This window comes from Danio aesculapii, chromosome 1 (genome assembly GCF_903798145.1).
Source record: "Danio aesculapii chromosome 1, fDanAes4.1, whole genome shotgun sequence".
Classification (NCBI taxonomy): domain Eukaryota; kingdom Metazoa; phylum Chordata; class Actinopteri; order Cypriniformes; family Danionidae; genus Danio; species Danio aesculapii.
The window spans coordinates 3,998,148-4,017,531 of NC_079435.1; the positions used below are offsets into that span (position 1 = coordinate 3,998,148).

The following is a 19,384-nucleotide window of genomic DNA, read 5'->3' on the forward strand; positions in this document are numbered from 1 at the left end:
AAGGATTGTCCAATCAAACTGAGAGGGGATCCATTGTGCTCTCAGTTTGATTGGACAATCCTTACACACTATACGCTCCATACTCCAAACTGCAGTTTGCCTATAGGGCCAACTGGAGCACTGTGGATGCCTCTCTTACTCTCTTGAAGAAATTTCAGCATCATCTAAATAGGCCAAATATGTATGTTACAATACTTCTCATGGATTTCTCAGCTGCCTTTAACACTGTTCAACCTAACCTTCTTTAAAACGTCTTCATAATTTAGGAGTAAGCAGTTGGTTGATTGTATGGACCAGAGAATTTTTTAAAAACCGACCGCAACGTGTCTGTGTTAATCATGTTATGTCTGACTGCTCTGTTTTAAATGTTGGCGTACCTCAGGGATGTGTATTGCCCCCTATTTTATTTCCTAATTATTTCAATGAACTGTAGAGCAATAATGATGATAAACTCGCTCTAATAAAGTATGCTGATGATCTGGCATTGGTTTTCTGCCAGGAAGAAATGAATAGCTCCTTGTGTTTTAAATATATTAATAGTATTACAGATTGGTTTGGTAAAATTTCATTACACCTTAATATTGGAAAAACAAAAGAGTTATGTCTGGGGAGTCAAACAAGAGCAGTAGATACTAGATTTTACAAACCAGTCATCATAAATGGAAAAATAGTAGAGCAGGCCTTAAATTTTAAGTATTTAGGCACAATTATTGACTGTAAACTGGATTTTAATAGTAATGTAGAGGCTGTTTATGAGAAGGGAAGTCAGCTCCTTGGTCTCCTCCACAAGGTGAGAAGTTTTAATGTTAGTACACAGACTTTAAACATGGCATAGAGATCAGTGATAGAGAGTGTTCTTACATATAAGATTGTTTCATGGTTTGGTAACACAACACTTAAAGGGCACCTATGGTGAAAAATCTACTTTTCAAGCTGTTTGCACAGACATGTGTGTAGATATAGTGTATAGACAGTCATACTGGGGTGAAATAAACACACCCAGTCCTTTTTTTTTTCAATTTAGCAACATAAAAACGGTGGACCAATTGGAGCGGTTTTCAGATCGACCGCAACTTGACGTAGGAGAGTTAGACACATTCTGGGGACACAAAGACATATTAAATATGACAAAAGGGGTAACCTATGTGCCCTTTAAACAGAAGAAGAAATTATCGCAAATTATTAATCAGGTAAACTACAGTTTTTATTTGACTCCTTTATGGGGAAAACAGCAATTGTGATTTTTAAGGATAGTACACAACACATCCCCTTCACTCAGTGTTACCATCAGAATGCAGGACGCTTAAAATTCCTAGAGCCTGGAGAAATGCTTATAAAGTCGTTTGTCCCAATTGCTGTTGTCCTAAATAGGATTACTGTTTGATGTGAATGGGGTGGTTGAAAATAATTATCTGCAGTAATGTGTATGGGGCTTATATAGTTTTTAATTTTTTAATTCATGTGGTTGTGTTGTGGAGTATTGTTATTATGTGATTGTTGTATGCTTGTATTTATGTTACAATGCCAAATTTCCATTCTGTGCCAAGTAGAACGGACAAAGTTTACACAAACAAACAAATGGTTTTCAGACCCAGTGCTTACTGTCATTTAACTCGAGTATAAATGGTTACTATGATGCAATGTGGTATTAATTAATACATTGTAAATGCCACCTACCTAACTGTCAAACCTACCTTCTTCAGGTGTTTGGGGGTGTAGTTGTGAATAATGGCCTTGATTTCCAGTTGTTCACCCCGTACAGCTGAGTAAGGCACTTTGAGGTCAATGAAAAAGCTCTTAAAAACGATGATTTCCTCAGGTTCTGCCACACAGAGGCCTTAGAGGAGGAACAAACCCACACAAAAAGGTTTTAAAGCACTTGCTCCTGTATAATTATGGTGGCTTTTTTTTCAGAATGTGTATTCTGGGTTTGAAGAATCACCTTACCATGTGTTGGTGACAGGCTGATAGCCAAGACCTGCCAGGTAGTAATAGAGTCTTTCAGGTATATCAATTTGTCCTTGCTTGGTTTTGAACTGGGTTATGAGAAAGATATAAAATGTTTTGTTGTGTTAACGGTTCAAATCAATCGAGATCATGTGGCTTATTTGCTTTTATATGCTAAGGGTCATGTTTGATGCTCAGTTTACAGTCTCAAAGTCTCCCTTTGCCTACCATTTGTCACAGAGATCAAACTCCTCCCAAAGCCAGCTCTCAGGAAACTGTGTGCGTGATGTAATGTCATCATAGTCTGCATAATCCCCTTCTTCTTCATCACCTTTTGTAATGATAAATGTCAGAATATACTTCTAAAGGCACACAGTAGATTGGATTGTGAAGCATTGTTAAATTATAAGCATATATATATTTTTTGCTATTTCTTCTAGGGCTGGGCGATATAGAAAATAATAAAATATATTTCGATATGGTCAACATTTTTATGATATTCGATATATATCTCAATATGTTCGCATTTGCTTTTAAATAATAGAAAACATGATTTTCTTCTGCCCCCAATAAAAAAACTATGTAGAACATACAAAAATGTTTAGTACAAATTTAAGCAGCTGAGAAAAATCCAGACCAAGTGTTCACACACTGCTTCTAATTAAATTATTATTAAATTATTAATTATTATGTATTTGTAACTGAAGTTGTGCTAAATGAATACAAGCTAAGTGTACTGTACCACTTTTTGGTTACCCTTTTGGCACAGACTCACAGCTAAATGCTATTGGTTTATAGGGAAACTTCACCAAACCTTGTCGTCTTCTTGTGACAAACAGCCACATGACAAGAAGAAGAACATAGTCTGCTGTGTGTCCTATTGGCATTTATGAGGCCGTCTAAAAGCATGTGGAGAGCCAAGGTGGTTTAGCTTTCTCTATTTGTACGTGCTTGCCACACGTCTTCAATTAAAATATTAGTCTAGAGCCTATGATCATATCTTTTGCATGACTAGGTAAATTTTTTGCACAGAATTTGGTAAAGAAAATCTGCAGATTTATGTATAGTAACTGAAAACTTAGACATTAAAGGGCACCTATGGTGAAAAATCTACTTTTCAAGCTGTTTGCACAGACATGTGTGTAGATATAGTGTATAAACTGTTATATTGGGGTGGAATAAACACACCCAGTCCTTTTTTTTTCAATTTAACAACATAAAAACTGTGGACCAATTGGAGCGGTTTTCAGATCGACCGCAACTTTACGTTGCCCCGCCCACCAATATTGATTGACAGCTGCGCGCATTAACATGTGCCGGTAGTCACGTGTATAATCATATCATCAAGACAAGACGAGCGCAAAGCAGCCGGGAATAAAAGGTGTGTTCAGTTCGCTAGAGTCATCAATCATCATCAAACGTGATCAAGAGTTTTACAAGTTTAACATGTTTTAAAACAGAGCATGTGTGTAATGAATTACAGCCATTCACTTCAGATTCACTTCATCAGCACAGCCGCGTGTCAGAACAATTATAAAGGAAGACGCTTCAATCCCGGTTTGTGGACGTTAAATCAGGTTTATTTTGTACATTAATATAAGAGATTTCCATACAGCAGTGAGGATTAACCTGTATCCTGTCACATATGCGTGCAAACAGAGTGCGAAGCTAAACGCGCGCACTGTCTCTGTCTCTCTCTCTGTGTGTGGGTGTCTGCGCTATGTGTGTGTGTGTGCGTGTCCTCGCTGTGTGTGCGCATGAACTTTGTAGCGACATTGTGTGTGACTCATCGTTGCAACTCACAAAAAATGCATCAAATACTGATTGGTAAAGTTCTTACTGTAGTATTTCTCACAAACGCGCCGTGAGATCTGCTTCCTGGGGCAGGCGAGGGCGGCGATTGAGGCATGTTGCTGACAGGCACGTGGGAACGGTGGGCGGGGAGGACTAGCCTTAAAGGCCCAGTACAAAAAAAACAGCAACCAAGTTTTACCGGCTATAATACAGACACTTCAGACAGCTATAACAAATACTCTGATGGTTGTTTTGAGCTCAAACTTTACAGACACATTCTGGGGACACAAAAGACGTATCTTAAATCTGAAACAAGTGGTAACCTATGTGCCCTTTAAGGTTTACTTTGCAAATCCAATTACAGTAGATCCCACCTCTGTAATCTCAGGAAAAAAACGCTCATCTATTTTGCAATGTGAAAGTGTAAAGTACTGTATTTTTCTGTGATGCACTATTAAGATATCTTAATCCGTGAAGATACTTACTACGAGCCAGAATCAGCTCCTCCTCTTCGGTCTCTTTCTCTTTGTGGTTTTTCACCTCTTTGCAGCAGTGCAAGAAGGCTTTGACACACTCTTCTCCATCTATGACGTATGATGCTCGCCGTTCACATGTGTAGCCAATTCTGTTATTGCTCATCCCATCATAGCAGCATGGCCTGATTTTTTCAGAGTATTGGCCAGCTGAAAAGACAACATTAGTGCATAACACTGTGAGAACTACAGATGTGAAGATAGATTTCTATAAAGAGTGGACCATGTCCTATAAAGAGAAAGGTTCAGGACAACACTAGAAAAGCCAAGAACAACCTCTCTTATTTGAATCGTGGACCCCAGTAGAAATAAACAAATGGCATGTTTGTTTATTTTATCCTGAAATTTGTATGAATGCATCTTATTTGACTTCTTTGTATACTGATTTAACTTTTCAAATAAAACAAAAGGTCATATTGGTGCTTTCAGTCCAATCAGATTAAAGACCAGCCTCTTACCGAGAGTTGTAGTGATTGTCTGAAGACTCCCAGATCTTCGTTTTCTCTTTGGAGGGGAAGGACACTCAGGCACTAGAGGACAATTCATTGGATCGAATTAGCTTATTGTGAAAACAAATTATGTTTAAATAATCCAAGAGGAGGATAATTTATTTTATAAACCCAATAAGAAAATCATTTAAACAAAGTTAGCGAAGTGTCTGTCTTTGTCTGATCTCTCAAGGACATTTCACAGGGTAAAATATCCAGACCAAATCCTTGCACCTTCTGCCACCACAGAATCATCTTTACTATAAACCGCAGGTTCTCCTCTTATCCTGTGTGACATAGGGATCAATGCTGTTTTGTTTTGGTGACTCCAGTCTTACATCACATTAGATCTTTCAAAGTTTCTTGGAGAACTTCATCTCAAGATCAAACCTGCAAAGACCTGTCAGTTACAATATAGCTCGGCAACTGGGGTTTAAAAGGAAGAGCAAAGCAATGAATCTGGGGGTTAGAGTTTGATGTCCATATTACCTCATACGTTTGCATTTCCCAACATAAGAAATATCAAACCTTTTCTGCAAGAGTATACAGAACAGCTCTTTGTCCAAGCACTTGTCATTTAAAAACTGGACAAATGCTCTACTTAATTAACCCCTACAGATGATTAAAAAAACTGCAAATAGTCTAATCTTCAACCAAGCCAAAGTTTCCTCTTCAGTCAGCCATGTTACACCCCTCAATGCAGTCAGATTCACAGTCAAGGCCCAGACAAAACAACAGCAGTGCTCTGTAGGTTATAGGCAAGGCGTCTAAGCCTCTACAGATGATTCAGATATTGGCTGCAAGTCTCATTTACAGTCAGCCAAAGAGGATCCACCTTACATGCCTGCTGAGCTCAACTACTTCTCCCAGTGGCAGCCAGAATCCTATTTACGATTTGATATTGTCTTTGAATTTTGCCACTGGGGGTAATGCAATTATCTATTATCCAGGCAAAGTGACTAAATCTCTACAGGTAATTCAGAAACAACAATCAAGAAGTTTCTTCACAAGCAGCCAAAAAAAGATCCACATTACTTCCCCCGCCTACTTAACCACTGGCTCCCAGTGGCAGCTGTAATTACATTTTAGCTTTATTCTTGGGTTTTTCAGCCCAAGTAATTAAGCCTCTGCATTTGATCATGTAACTGGCAGCAGGACTGGCCTTTAATAGAGACATGTCAGTTTACTTGTTGTCACCGCTCAGTTTTGGTTCTAACTACTTGTCAGAGTTGTACCGCAGAATACTGCTGACAGGATTAGATTTTTTTGCACTTAATAAAATTACAATTATCATTAGCTGAAAATAATGGGGGAACCTGTTCTTGTATTGGTTCCTCCTGCAGTGTTGGACTCAAACATCAAACCAGCATCACTGAAAACCCCCATACTGTCTCTTCCACCTCCTCCCGTACAGCCAGTATCGTGCTTCTCAATGGCATCCCAGATCTAGAGGGAGGAAAACACATTTGTTTTGTAAATTTTTTTGGTCAGAAATAGTCATTAGGTGTTTTCACTCTGATGTCCAAAGACCCTTCACCTTTGTCTGAGTGAGTCTGTTCTTGTTAAGGACCTGCACAGCCTTGTCAACCACCACCAGACCAACTCTGGCTCCATGATCTCCACTTATTTGCAGATTGACATCATTTCCTGTTTCATAGAATTTCTGCTTTTCCTTTACCTCGAGCTTGAGCTTTAAACGAGAGATAATGTGTCAGAAATACGGACTTGGCACATCAAACATTTCTTGTGATGGTTGACCCACCTTTCCCATGCACGTGTCCTTCACGTCGACCCAGACTGAATCAGACACCACCTCATCTGAGCCCACATGGTAATAAGCCACAAAGCGGAAGGACGGCACCATGTCTTTGGTCACAGTTAGAGACAGAGAGACTAGAGTTTGTCCTTGCCTCTTAAACCTTTCTGCTAGAACAATCTGTCCTTTACTCAAGATCTAAAAAGGAGGTAGACAAATAAAAACCATTTATGAAACTCAAACCATTTCAATAAATAGATGTGAGGGTAAGAAATGACATGAATTATTACCATGTAAGTGTAATCTTGAGTTTTGACTCCTGGACTTTGTCCAGTGTTCAGATAAACTGTCATTTGATCACCGATCTCAAACTCTGCAGACTCAATGTTGATATGCAGGTAGTTTTTTGAGTCGCGTTTGGTTTCGTAGGCCTGAGCTGTCATTGTTTTCCATGCCTGCTGATCACCGGTCAATCCAGGATCTTTGGTCTTTGCCTGTAAAAAAAGACAAATATTTATTTTTGATGTGATGCATACAGTATTTGCTAGTGGCTTGTTAAATGTCTGTTAAGTAATCAATTTTGCACTAAAACTGGCTGAACATCAGTGCAAATGGGACAGCAAGTCTTACAGTGATCTTCAATGTAGAGGCTCCTGCCTGAGTGTTGACTGTCACTTTCGCAATGCCATTGGATCTGGTTCTACCACTGACTCCTCCCTTTCCATCAACCAGCACCTCCACTTCCACATCTTCAGCAGGCGTCTCATCAGGATTTGTTACATAAACCTTTTTTAGAACCCAGAACAGAAAATGATGAAACATCAGTTCTGGAAGATTTGAGATTTGTTATTTTAAATAGCATTTATGTAAAATGCTTCAGTTCATTTATGAGCATTGTCACAACTGTTGCTTGCGTGCACGAGCACTGATTTGCCTTAAATTTCAGACATTTGTTCCTGAACCTGTTGACGATTGCAAATCAGGGCTAAATCATACAGTGATGTGAATTCAGCATTACATATTGGCACTGTATGGGTTACAGCTGGAAGGGCATCCGCTGTGTAAAACATGTGTTGGATGGGTTAGCGGTTCATTCTGCTGTGGCGACCCCTGATTGATAGAGGGACTGAGCCAAAAAGAGAATGAATGAAGGAATAAATGTATTCAAGAGTTCACGCTTAGCTGATGATTGATTATAAAGCTTGTTTGGCAAGCTGTCCCGGGAGAGAGCCCTGAGCTTAAAAGATCCTCGAGCCCGGGCTCCCTCCCGTTTGCAAGGCGAGAGAGGAGTTTGAGCTTAGGTAGATCTCGAGAACTCCCCTGCTGTAGTAGCTAATGAACAGATAGTGATTGATCTTAAGAGATAACTACTGACTAGGAGCACGTCTATGGTGCCGATTTGGATTAGTCAATTAACTTATGTTTTTGGACAGTGGGAGGAAAGCGGAGAACCCGGGGGAAACCCACATAAGCACGAGGAGAACGCCTAAACTCTGCACAGAAACGTCAACTGGCATGGTAAGGACTAGAACCAGTGACGTTCTTGCTGTGAGGCAACAGTGCTAACCACTGGGCCACCGTGCCACCCATCTAGGAAAGGAGGAGGAGTAGGGGTGGAAGGGGGGATTCTTCAAAACGAAGAATGCTGTCTTATGGAACTTAGGGTATTTATAGTGGCTTAGGAATCGTCTGATTGGTGAATCATAAATTGAATAATGCGGGACCAGATGCAAACAATCATAAGCACATGATCCTCTCGAAATTAGTTTATTAATAAACTTCATTTTGTGAATAATTTTGTTCCTGTTTTAAAATCAGAATCAGAAAGAGCTTTATTGCCAGGTATGTTCAGACATACGAGGAATTTGTTTTCGTGACAGAGCTTAATGTGGAGGTACTGTTTGTTTTTATGCATCAACTGTAATTTGAAGCCATACTTTGTTTTATTTAACAGCGAGGACCACAATGGGAACAAGCCCAGGGCTTTATTGTGTTTTTATCCTCGACAGTTTTTATTTCAAAATGTATGGGATACTTGTATTTTTGTACAGCTTGTCGAAAATCTGTCAAATAAAAATTCAATTCAATTCAGTGAAAAGCAAATTTGGCATGTTTTACCAGAAAAGCCAGACTGACAATTTAATGTATTGGGTAAAATATTATATACCGAGACACCCAGGGGCATTCCAGGTTTGAAGAACTGTGATGTTCTTTTGTAATGGATGGTATACGGAGACGTCACAATCTGAATGCCTCTCTTTTCCGCTTCCACCATTTCACTGCCTGTAACGCACACGTTTGATTAGCCTCTCACACACAGTCACACACATAAACATACAGTATCTGTCGAGTCTTACCACTTTCAGTTAAAAGATTGACTGAAACATAGATTGATTTTCCAACCAGATCTTTTATGTTTTTAAATGTCTTTGTGATCATCTCCCTGGTCAGTTCTGCAGTTCCAACTCCATTCACAACCTACACACATACACACACATATGATGAAAAAACACACACAACATGGCTAATTACTGAACCATATAAAAATAGTAAGGATTTAAAACAAAACCAGCACTGCATGCATGTGTAGCGCATCCGGAAAGTATTCACATCGCTTCTCCTTTTCCGGACAATTTATTTTTCAGCCTTATTGCAAAATGGAAATTACTTACCTCAAATATCTACAAATAATACCTCATAATGAAAACATGAAGGATGATTGATTAAACATTTATTTCTATATAAATCACATGTACACAACTATTTATCTTTGCTCAGTGCTTTACTTTAGCTTTGAAGCCACTACTTTGTTATCTTGTCTGTGTGTTTAGGGTCATTAGCTATGTTTAACTTCATCAGAGGGAAAATTTGAATGCAATGGCCTTCACAAAAGTCTGCACCTCAATACAATCCTGTCTTAAGCTGCGGTCACATTAGAGATTGAGCATGGGAAATTCTTTCATACGGCGCTGCTAAAAAGGGTGGGATTAAAAAACTATTAGACATTAAAAAAGCAAGCTCCATGTTTTAAATCTCTGTCCAGAAAGGTCATGTTTTGATCTTCGATTGATCTCATACAATCATGTGATGTGATTTCGCAGGTCAGAGTTTACCAAGCTGGACCTTTCCAATGCAGCAAACTGCGAAACTTGTCGCACGAGCTTGTGTTTCCGGTCTGACGCATTCACATGCATATGAATGGAAGTCTATAGGGAGAAAAGTGCAGTGTGACGCGGCTTTAGACCCTTAAAGATAGTTGCTTGGTCTTCATGGCTTGGTTTGGGCTGTGACATGTGCTGTTAAATTTGGGACCATTGTTGCCAACTATTTCCAATGAAAGTAGCTAAAGCCTGCCTAAAAAGTAGCTAAATGTCGACAGCTGACACTAATTTGCATATCTGCAACGTCATCAAGTAGTATCTGACGAGGGTAAGCCCGTCACTGAGGCGCCGTGTATTTTATTATATTAAAACATCACATCCAGATGCACAATAAATAGGTTCTTATTAACATATTACTTTGCGTGATGACGTCATTGTGTAATCGCAACTCAAAACTTCATTGTTATGTAGTATACAACATAAATAATGTTTTCTCAAATTGACTGGCCATCTCAGCAAAAACATATGAAATGTGTCCATTTAGATTTGTATGAAAAATCTAGTTGACTATTGGTAACATACAAACACTTTCTGATAAGATTTTTTCATTTTTAAATATAACACTGATAATGAACAGCTTGTGTACTTACTCTTTTTAACTTGTGAAATTAACAACAATTATAGCACTACTGGAATTCATTGCTACCTAAATTACCAACAATTCTACATGTTAACAAATATCAGTAAATTAACAGTTCTGAAAAACAATCTGAGCTAGCAATTTAACTTGAACGTGTGATGAGTGTGTTGAATGAAGCCTGCAGCCACTGCTCTTTTAAGTCACTTTTAAAGATTGCTAAAACTAGCCAAATGAATGTTCAAAATTGCTAAATTTGTTGCTAGGGTAGTATGAAAAGTTGCTAAATCTAGCAACAAAAATGCTAAGCTGGCAACACTGTTTGGGACCTTTAATATACTGGTGTATTCCTTTCCTGTTCATGTCCACTCAACTGAATTAGCACAGGTATACTCTAATCTAACTGTAGAATCATCTCAGTGAGGATCAGTGGAAACCGGAGCACCTGAGCAAAATTTTATGCCATGACAAAGACTTAATAATTATGTACGTGTGATTGCTCAGTTTGTATTTTTATGAATTTGCAGTGATATTAATCATATTTTCACACTTATTATCTGTATTGTTTGTAGAATTTTGAATAAAATTATATATTTAATCCATTTTGGAATAAGGCCTTCATATAAAATAAGGAAATAGTGTTGTGAAGCTGCAGATATACTGATGCACTGTACAGGATTCATACGGTCATCATGCAAAACCTGGAAAAGTCATGGAATTTACCATGGTATTTTCCAGGCCTGGAAAAGTTTTGGAAAAACACAAAAGCCCACAAAGTTTGGAAAAGTCATGGAAAACAGATATCTGTATATCTGAATATAGGTTTGTTGTCTTTACTTCTTTTCTGTCCTTGGTCAATCACATACGTTCACATTATTAGTGCGGTGTAAGCATTATCTTAATACATTTTACATAGATATAAATGTAAACTAAATAGATTGTTGCTTGTTTTACGATATGCTGTAATAAATTTGAGCATGAAACATTAGGTCATGAAAATTTACTTGAAAGTCTTTTAAAAAATCATGGAGAAGTCGTGGAATTTTAGTTGTAAAAATGTGTATGAACCCTGACTCTATTAAATTACTCTCATAACATTTTTCTATGTACAGGTTAGGCCATTTATATACTAATGTGCCACAAACAAGACGTTAATATCACCAACCATTCCCATTTTATTAAGGTGTATCCATTTAAATGGCCCACCCTGTACATTAAGTCATTAAGTCATTTATACCAAACATATAATGTACTAAGTGTGGAGAATATCTTTTTAATCCCAACATAAATTGTTTATTGTCTCTCACCTGAACTTTTTGCAGAGAGTTCACAATACTTGTTTTCGCCGCACCATCCATCACACCAAACACTACAAACGCATTTCCATCCATCTTCTTTCCAAACAGATACCTATGAAAGCATATGCAGTTATTACTGTAAGAACTGAATGATAACATTAATGCTAATATTTCCACTGTCATGATTTCCAGCTGGAATCCCAACAAGCTCCACTAGAGGGCAGAATCCTGCTCCACTGATTCACACCCAGACTCCATTACACATATGCCTTTGCACTGATCACCTCCACAGCTGACACACATCATCTGGACTATTTAAGACTCTTTCTGTATCTGAACTCACCTCTATATCATCACTCACTATTCCCTACACTAGTCAACTAATATAGTCCACTTGAACGAATCAATGAAAGTGAGTGAATTGTATTGAATCTCATTTTAAATGTCTTTTTCGGGTTGATAAATCCCTTAGACGGATTTGATTTTAAACTTCTTAATCAGCAAGCTGTCTATTAGTAATGCAACTAAGTATTATGATTTCTGTCGTGTATACAAACATACATTTAATTAAGTATTCATTGATTTTAAAACTTAACACTAATAGGATTCAGCTACAAATGCCATCTTGTGGTCAGACATGGAAATTCATACGGTGTGCTAACTCTCAAGGTGCATTATGGGTATTCTGTAGACCATGAGTGTTCAAAAAGTTCAAAATCGTTCAGCGTAGTGATACAGAAAAACCTGCCGGAACAACTTTAGCTGTGTGTTTGTCTTGAAATAATAATTCAACAGCCTCATAGTACAAATATATAAAAACATACTTGGAATCATTGTGTAAAAGATGAATTTTTATCAAATATATTTGGTCTTACTTGGCTTCAATGTCAACTGTAAGACTGTCTTCTTCATCGTTCTCTTTTTTTTTGTCTCCCACGTAGTAGAAAGAACTACTGGGGGTTAATTTCACTTCAAAAGTTGGAAGGACTAAAACAAAAGGATACGCACAAATAGGTCAACACAGTGCAGGATTGTATTTGATCACATTCTTACAGGACATACAGTTTGTTGACACTCATTCATTCATTTTCTTTTCATCTTAGTCCCTTTATTAATCTGGGGTTGACAACAGCGGAATGAACCGCCAACTTATCCAGCACATGTTTTACGCAACGGATGCCCTTCCAGCTGCAACCCATCTCTGGGAAACATCCATACACACTCATTCACTCACATACACTATGGACAATTTAGCCTACCCAATTCACCTGTACCACATGTCTTTGGACTGTGTGGGAAACCAGAGCACCCGGAGGAAACCCACGCGAACGCAGGGAGAACATGCAAACTCCACACAGAAATGCCAACTGACCCAGCCGAGACTCGAACCAGCGACCTTCTTACTGTGAGGCGACAGCACTACCTACTGCGCCACTGCGTCGCCCCTTGTTGACACTCATCTTACCGTATTCTTTGACCTCAAACTCTGCAGTAAACGTCTTCTGAGGGGTGTTTGCATAGCGCGTGACCACCTTCCACATCCCCAAACTGAAGAAGAAAAACAGTTGTTCACAATTCATTGATTATTTAGTTTTATATTTTTTACATGTATAATTTTTCGAGATATTCCTGCTGCTCATACATTCATGTTTTGTGTTTGTTTTTTTCAGCAAAGAGTGGTTAAATTGCATTGATAATGTCATCTACACTTGTAGGGTTTTTTAGATGAAATATTTGATGTCGCAGTTTGTTTTGCTGCTGCTGTTTTCTAAATGTACTTGAAGGTGCAGTAGGTGATCTGCCAAAATATAGTATCTTTGACAAACAGTCCCTCCCCTGCCGTCCAAAGCCACGCCTCCTGATACACGAACGCGCACCCTTAAGATGACAGCAGACAACCCACTAGTTTATGTCATTTGCCAGTTAGAAATGTAGTTAGGGGTTGGCCGGCGTGCAGGAAGCCATGCTTACGTGCTATTTCAGACTGAATATTCAGAGTAGCGGTAAACAATATAGGGAGCGCGTCACAGGTCGTCATCGGTTAAAAAATGAACCAATGTGAATATAAAAGCAACTTCAGCTCAGTAAAGCAGGCTAGGGGAAATCGCACTATTTACTTCTGTTTTGTTGTTCAGCTAAAAGGACTTTATGAAACATGGTCACATCAGACTCAGACTCAACTTTATTTTCCCGTTTAGGGAAACTAAAATTGCAGCAAGGTGCCGTAACACAGGCGAAGTTCCATGTACACATTAATAAAAGATTACCCCACAACATCCAATACATCATAATGAAGGTGCATCTCCCTCCAACCTGGACTCATTTAATGACCTAATGGACACCATTATAAAAGAATTTCTGACTCAAATAGGAACTCTAAAACGACGTCCTGATGGCAACAGCTGAAACACAGAGTACAACAGGTGATCCGGGGTGCATAGGATACCCTGAGCTCTCTTTAAAACACTAGTGTGGTAAATTACTGTTGGACTAGCTTGGTTAAAACCAGTGATCTTGCCTGCCTCCTTCACCAGACTACTCAACCTGTTCTTGTTTGACACACTCAGATTACCGTACCAAGCTACAATGCAGGAAGATAAAACAGATTCAATGAATTGTTTATAAAACAGTGTCATCATAGAGGTGCAAACCTGAAACCCTCTCAGTTTCCTCAGAAAAAACAGATTTGTTGGACTTTTTTATAGACAGCCTGAGTGTTAGGTTGAAACGTCAACACATTGTCAATAACAACCCCTAGATATTTATGTGTCCACAATTTCAATGTCCAAGCCTTTAATATTTGTTATGCTGGGGGTAGGAGAAGCCTTCCTGTAATCTATCACCATGTCTTTTGTTTTATTTACATTCAACTAGAGAGAAAATCTATCACACCAGGAAGTAAATTCTTCCACAACAGGACCATGCCCCAAATCCTGATCGTGAAGGAGACTCATGCATCAATCTCTCCCCAGGAGGTTTCAGTGGCTGAACAACACTTCTGTGCATATAACCCATTCACAACAACCCAATCTACATCAGCTTTGCATAACTAAAATAGTTTTAAAACATTAGCTGTCTAACGATAATACTTCAGCCATGGTGTCGTCCTTCCTCCAGCGTGAAAACCAACTCCAATATTGATTCAGGATTTTAAAAGTTTTAATTCAGCGTTTGATTTTACCGCGACTGTGACTGTCTCGTGTGGATTTAAACGTGCACAACTGCATGCCTAAATTCCAGATCTGGGTGAAGAGATGTGCAGTGTACAAATCTGCATTTGCTGACAGACAGTTTGAGCTACTTATCAGAATTATAGGGGAGAGAAGATTAGATCCTCCCTTCAAAGACATAACAGAACATTGGTCAAAATGTGTAATGCCCTTTTTTCTTATGTTAAAACTCTCCAGCTGGATCTAGACTGATCACTCTTGCTAGCCCTTGACAATAATAATACATCAGTTTGTAATCTTTCATTAAATTGTAACGTTGATATTACTGCATTAATATAGACATCTGCCCCGCATTATTTGTGTAATTTTGTTTTTATTTTATTATTATTTTCATTTATTTATTATTATTTCTATTATTATTATTAGTATTCATAATTTTTCTATTATTATTTCTAAAAGGGTTGTTTGATATGTTTGTAAAATGGAAAAATGGTTAATAAATCATAAACAAAAATAATTATGGGGGATGTCGGCCAAACAATATTTAATTGAATGAACATTTTTTAGTCTTATGCCTTACCCAGAATATAAAAATACATATAAATACATTTGGATACATTTACATTTAGTCATTTAGCAGACGCTTTTATCCAAAGCGACTTACAAATGAGGACAAGGAAGCAATTTACACAACTATAAGAGCAGCAGTGAACAAGTGCTATAGACAAGTTTCAGGTGTGTAAAGTCTAAGAAGCTAAGCATTAGAATTTATTTATTTATTTTTTTTTGAGAGAGAGTACAGTTAGTGGTATAGCCAGAGAGGCAGTTAAGATTAGGAAGGAAAGTGGAGACTAAACAGTTGAGTTTTTAGTCGTTTCTTGAAGACAGCAAGTGACTCTGCTGTTCTGATGTAGTTAGGGAGTTCATTCCACCAACTGGGCAGATTGAATGCGAGAGTTCGGGAAAAGTGATTTCTTCCCTCTTAGGGATGGAACCACGAGGCGACGTTCATTCACAGAACGCAGGTTTCTGGAGGGCACATAAATCTGCAGAAGTGAGAGCAGATAAGAAGGAGCAAAGCCAGAGGTCGCTTTGTAAGCAAACATCAGAGCTTTGAATTTGATGCGAGCAGCAACTGGCAGCCAGTGCAAACGGGTGAGTAGCGGAGTGACATGTGCTCTTTTGGGTTCATCAAAGACCACTCGTGCTGCTGCGTTCTGAAGCAGCTGAAGAGGTTTGATAGAATTAGCTGGAAGCCCGGCTAGTAGAGAGTTGCAATAGTCCAGTTTGGAGAGAACAAGAGCTTGAACAATGAGTTGAGCTGTATGTTCAGATAGGAAGGGTCGGACCTTTCTGATGTTGTAGAGTGCGAATCTGCAAGATCGAGCAGTTCTAGAAATGTGCTCAGAGAAGTTCAGTTGGTCATCAATCTTTACTCCAAGGCTTTTTACCATTTTGGATGCAGTAATGGTTGCCCATCCATCTGGATTGAAAAGTTATGGTGTAGAGTCGGGTTGGCAGAAACTTCAAGTATTTCCGTTTTCCGTTTTCGCAAGGTTAAGCTGAAGATGATGATCTTTCATCCAGTGTGAAAAGATGATTTACTTTAATCATTACTATTGGAATGTGAAGAGACTTTCAACTAAAGACAATCACCTACTGCACCTTTATTTATAGGAAAATATTAAAAAATCATAAGATGTGATTTTTAGTTACATTTAATCATAATGATTTTAAAATCAGGGTTACTATCAGTAAACACAAAGAGATATATAAGATATATAGATATATAACTTTTAGTAGTATTGTGAACTATTGAGGCTCTTGTTGCTGATCAAAAGAATGTATTAATGTATTAATAAAATGAATATTAGTTCATTGATATCAATTAAATAATATGAAAAATTTACAAGATTATCCTGCTTCAAATTAAGTGTCATCAAATAAAGGTTAGCACAAAAGTAATCTAAATGTAATCCAAAAGTCAGATCACATTTTATCTCCCAAATTTTGTCATGGAATTAGTAATCAGTAACTGATTCCTAAGTAATCTACCGAACTCTTTAGATACTTTCCTGAATTAAATATAAAAGGCAACTCGCAATTAAGTTTGGCCAGTTAATTCTAGTTTAATAATTTTAGTCCCGACAGTGATTTACACACCTAGTAACCTCAGGGATGTTGTAGATTGAAGACTTCACACCTTTGACTGCAAATACCGTGTCTGATGCTACTGTGATGCCTTGTGGATTCTTAGGAAACACAGAAATCATCATTACAGGCCTGTTCATACAGATAATAAATTGCTAAATTAATTAGCTACCAGTTTTGTCATTTATTACTTTAAATGCATATGCTCTTAAGCAGGATTTTGGTTGACTGTCAACGTTTGTTTTTTAGTATTGTAAACAAAGTCATCTACAGGGAGAGTAAAGTACATGCATCAGCCTCAAAAGGCAAATATGGACTTTAACCAGTTTTTTATGTTAACCTGTGCATGATTTTTTGCTGTCAGAGTTCTGTTATGAGTGCTGTTACTGTTATACTTCTTACACATTTTGAATGTACTGGTGTCATTATAGTTTTCGTCCTAGGTGTGAAAATAAAACACTGTACCATGATATCCACTGTGATTCCAGGCTTACTGAGTGGTTTCAAGTTGGGTGTCATAGAAAAAATCCTGTACTGAACTGCAAAAGAAGTCAAAACAAAACTGCAGCATGATACTGAAAAATGCAAACCCTGAGACACTGAGAAATGCAAACCCTTAATATAAAAAATTTAACTCCTGATTCTGAAAATTGCACATCCTTGATATTGAACAATGCAAACACTTGATGGTGAAAAATTAAACTTGTACTGAAAAATAGAAATATAAATATAACATAATACAAATACAAAAATATGACAAAATACAAATACAAATTTAACAAACTCCTGATAAAATAAACAGAGACAGAAAAATGTAAACTCTGATACTAAAAAATGAACAGATAATGAAAAATAAACTCCTGATACTGAAAAATAAACAGATACTGAAAAATGTAAAAGCCTGATACTGAAAAATAAACAGATACTGAAAATGTAAATGCTTGATACTGAAAAATAAACAGATACTGAAAAATAAACAGATACTGAAAAATAAACAGATACTGAAAAATAAACTCCTGATACTAAAAAATAAACAGATACTGAAAAATAAACTCCTGATACTGAAAAATAAACAGATACTGAAAAATAAACTCCTGATACTGAAAAATAAACAGATACTGAAAAATAAACTCCTGATACTGAAAAATAAACAGATGCTGAAAATGTAAATGCTTGATGTTGAAAAATAAACAGATACTGAAAAATAAACTCCTGATACTGAAAAATAAACAGATACTGAAAATGTAAAAGCTTGATACTGAAAAATGAACAGATACTGAAAAATAAACAGATACTGAAAAATAAACTCCTGATACTGAAAAATAAACAGATACTGAAAAATAAACTCATGATACTGAAAAATAAACAGATACTGAAAAATGTAAAAGCCTGATACTGAAAAATAAACAGATACTGAAAAATAAACAGATACTGAAAAATGTAAATGCTTGATACTGAAAAATAAACAGATACTGAAAAATGTAAAAGCTTGATACTGAAAAATAAACAGATACTGAAAAATAAACAGATACTGAAAAATGTAAAAGCCTGATACTGAAAAATAAACAGATACTGAAAAATGTAAAAGCCTGATACTGAAAAATAAACAGATACTGAAAATGTAAATGCTTGATACTGAAAAATAAACAGATACTGAAAAATAAACAGATACTGAAAAATGTAAAAGCTTGATACTGAAAAATAAACAGATACTGAAAAATAAACAGATACTGAAAAATAAACTCCTGATACTGAAAAATAAACAGATACTGAAAAATAAACTCCTGATACTGAAAAATAAACAGATACTGAAAAATAAACTCCTGATACTGAAAAATAAACAGATACTGAAAAATAAACTCCTGATACTGAAAAATAAACAGATACTGAAAATGTAAATGCTTGATGTTGAAAAATAAACAGATACTGAAAAATAAACTCCTGATACTGAAAAATAAACAGATACTGAAAATGTAAAAGCTTGATACTGAAAAATAAACAGATACTGAAAATGTAAAAGCTTGATACTGAAAAATGAACAGATACTGAAAATGTAAAAGCTTGATACTGAAAAATGAACAGATACTGAAAATGTAAATGCTTGATACTGAAAAATAAACAGATACTGAAAATGTAAAAGCTTGATACTGAAAAATAAACAGATACTGAAAAATAAACTCATGATACTGAAAAATAAACAGATACTGAAAAATAAACTCATGATACTGAAAAATAAACAGATACTGAAAAATGTAAAAGCTTGATACTGAAAAATGAACGGATACTGAAAAATAAACAGATACTGAAAAATAAACAGATACTGAAAAATAAACAGATACTGAAAAATAAACTCCTGATACTGAAAAATAAACAGATACTGAAAAATAAACTCCTGATACTGAAAAATAAACAGATACTGAAAAATGTAAAAGCCTGATACTGAAAAATAAACAGATACTGAAAATGTAAATGCTTGATACTGAAAAATAAACAGATACTGAAAAATGTA

The 19,384-nt window shown here is 36.8% G+C and overlaps 1 protein-coding gene across 1 annotated transcript in view; it reads right to left on the bottom strand.

Annotated features, from left to right (window-relative positions):
• The window catches only part of LOC130223086 (complement C3-like), a 48,397-nt gene that overhangs the window by 22,796 nt on the left and 6,217 nt on the right, over positions 1–19,384 (bottom strand). The window contains exons 4-20 of the mRNA XM_056455791.1: positions 17,341–17,414; positions 16,888–16,976; positions 13,020–13,102; positions 12,430–12,541; positions 11,564–11,666; positions 8,876–8,996; positions 8,686–8,801; positions 7,149–7,304; positions 6,809–7,012; positions 6,525–6,716; positions 6,300–6,452; positions 6,079–6,208; positions 4,733–4,804; positions 4,227–4,424; positions 2,176–2,278; positions 1,948–2,036; positions 1,695–1,837 (exon numbers count right to left, since the gene is read on the bottom strand). Coding sequence (XP_056311766.1) covers positions 1,695–1,837; positions 1,948–2,036; positions 2,176–2,278; positions 4,227–4,424; positions 4,733–4,804; positions 6,079–6,208; positions 6,300–6,452; positions 6,525–6,716; positions 6,809–7,012; positions 7,149–7,304; positions 8,686–8,801; positions 8,876–8,996; positions 11,564–11,666; positions 12,430–12,541; positions 13,020–13,102; positions 16,888–16,976; positions 17,341–17,414 — 2,138 coding nt within the window. The remainder of the gene's footprint in view (positions 1–1,694; positions 1,838–1,947; positions 2,037–2,175; positions 2,279–4,226; positions 4,425–4,732; positions 4,805–6,078; positions 6,209–6,299; positions 6,453–6,524; positions 6,717–6,808; positions 7,013–7,148; positions 7,305–8,685; positions 8,802–8,875; positions 8,997–11,563; positions 11,667–12,429; positions 12,542–13,019; positions 13,103–16,887; positions 16,977–17,340; positions 17,415–19,384) is intronic.